The 1,985-nt window shown below is 44.6% G+C and overlaps 1 protein-coding gene across 1 annotated transcript in view; it reads left to right on the top strand.

The window, feature by feature from the left end:
- TCTN3 (tectonic family member 3) overlaps positions 1-1,985 on the top strand; it is a 20,891-nt gene that overhangs the window by 9,499 nt on the left and 9,407 nt on the right. Inside the window, exons 2-3 of the mRNA XM_009997542.1 lie at positions 308-429; positions 1,903-1,983. Coding sequence (XP_009995844.1) covers positions 308-429; positions 1,903-1,983 — 203 coding nt within the window. The remainder of the gene's footprint in view (positions 1-307; positions 430-1,902; positions 1,984-1,985) is intronic.

The raw sequence follows: 1,985 nt of genomic DNA, 5'->3' as shown, positions 1-1,985 counted from the left end.
GGGGGAGGGCAGGGCCTGCCGGGGGCCGCGGTGGGCGTGGGCAGCGCCGAGAGCTGCCGTCCTGCGCCCGCACTGGGCTCCCTGCTTGTCCCGGGCCGTTTCAGAGGTTCTGGACAGGGAAATGGAGTCCCGTCGCTGCAGGGACGGGACAGGCCCGGTCGCTGCCGCTCGGCGCGGGTGGCAACGAGCCGTGTGCGCTGCTGAGCGGGAGCGCCGGGCTCTGTCCCTGGCGCTTAGTAACGCAGAATGGGGAAGTATTCGAGAACAGCTCTAACAGTTTGTTGGGGGAGGGAGCTTGTGTCGGCAGGTCTGTCGGTCAAGTGTGTGTGGAACGATCCCTGGTGTTCAGAAGTAACAGCCCTTATCCCACCGACACCGTCGCGGACCCCGGGGGACGCGGTTTGCTCTTCTGCGTGCGGCCGCACGACCGTGAGTGACCTGCCTCCCTCATCGCCGCTGCTTAGGGGTGGTTTTAAACTCACGCGTTATAATGGTTGCTGACTGTTTGGGCTGCTACAATTCCAGAGAGGTCACAGTGAATCAGGGTCCTCTCACTAGCGCAGAGGTCACTGCGCTCAGGGACCAACAAACCAGCCTTTTGTCAGTTGCTCCTGGATCTGAGATACGTTGTTTAGTTGGCAGCAAATGAGGGCTGATACTGGAAATACACCACTATTATCCTGTTAAGAAAGTGACTTCTTATAATACCTTGGATGAGTTAGTATTTTCATACTTTCTTCTCTGCTGTAGACTATGCAGTTGACACTTTTTTTCTCCTTCTGCTTTCTACACTCTGCTTCATTTGACTGGTTTGATGTCCAGCTCTCTGGTATTCATTGCAATTTACAAAAAAAAGAAATGGTTTTCAGTAGCACCACTGCCAGTGTTTTATTTCTTCATCTAATGATTATGCACTCAAGTGAAGAATAAGGAAGCTGCTCTGTGCACCTTCTAGGCACTTAATATTCCTTCAGCCTTTATGTTCTTAAAAGATGTAGTTAACTGCTTGACTATTCAGATATAAAAATGCTTTTATTTCTGCTTGCTGCTCTGTACATCTGAGGATCTGCCCTGGAACAGTGGAATTACATTGAGAGCTTAAGGTTTGGGTTTTTATGGGGGGATTTCCTTCTCCACCCTCCTCACCCCCTCCAATCTACTAGACAATCTAAATTATTGTTGGTACTACTGTCATTGAGGATGCTGTCACAGACTCCTGATGTCAGTAGTCCTCAAACCTTGTAAGATCTTTTATTTGGATGTATTAAAGTGCTTCTTGTTCAAAGAAGTTCGTTAGGATGAGTCTACATAGCATGTACTTGATAATTTGCCATTTTACGATGTAGTGTTTTAGCAGTCATAATACATTATAACATTGTAACCACTGGGTGAGGAGGGGCATCGCTCTGGGATACCAACACAAAGTCTGCCTTTTATAGGATGCCAGTTCCCTATTCATGCCTACTTTGAGTTTTGCCAACCTTAACTAGTTTGAATGCATTTAATGTTGCTGTTAGTGAGCTCACATTTTGGCAGTGTTTTATTGTTAAAAAGTCAGGCATGTCTAATTTGGGCATTTACAGAAATTAGAGTACATACTGGGATAGTTGTCCTAAGCAGTTTTTGTGCATTTTGGGAACTCACGTTTGTGTGTTAATTCTTGTTTTCCACAAAACAGTACAAACTATTATTCATTATGTCATCCTGTTCATAGCTCATATTAGCCTGTAAGGAGTGTTACTATGGATCAATTAATATAGGCACTATCTAGCTTAGATTTACGAGAATTGTTACTTTTAAAAATATTGGCACTATTTACTTATTTACTTTTTCATAGAGCTATCTATTCTAGTAATTTGATATTGGCAGATTTTTTTATTTTTTTCTGTTTTCAACCTTTAGCAAAGCTCAACTATTTCATACAGCCACAGGAGATTAAAGAATCTGATTTTTCAAAGTTCTTAGAGAAGTATGGCAGACACTCT

This window comes from Chaetura pelagica, unplaced genomic scaffold, assembly GCF_000747805.2.
Source record: "Chaetura pelagica isolate M959 unplaced genomic scaffold, ChaPel_1.0 scaffold185, whole genome shotgun sequence".
NCBI lineage: Eukaryota > Metazoa > Chordata > Aves > Apodiformes > Apodidae > Chaetura > Chaetura pelagica.
The sequence above is the reverse complement of the archived record's forward strand: the minus strand, read 5'-3'. Positions and strand labels throughout refer to the sequence as shown.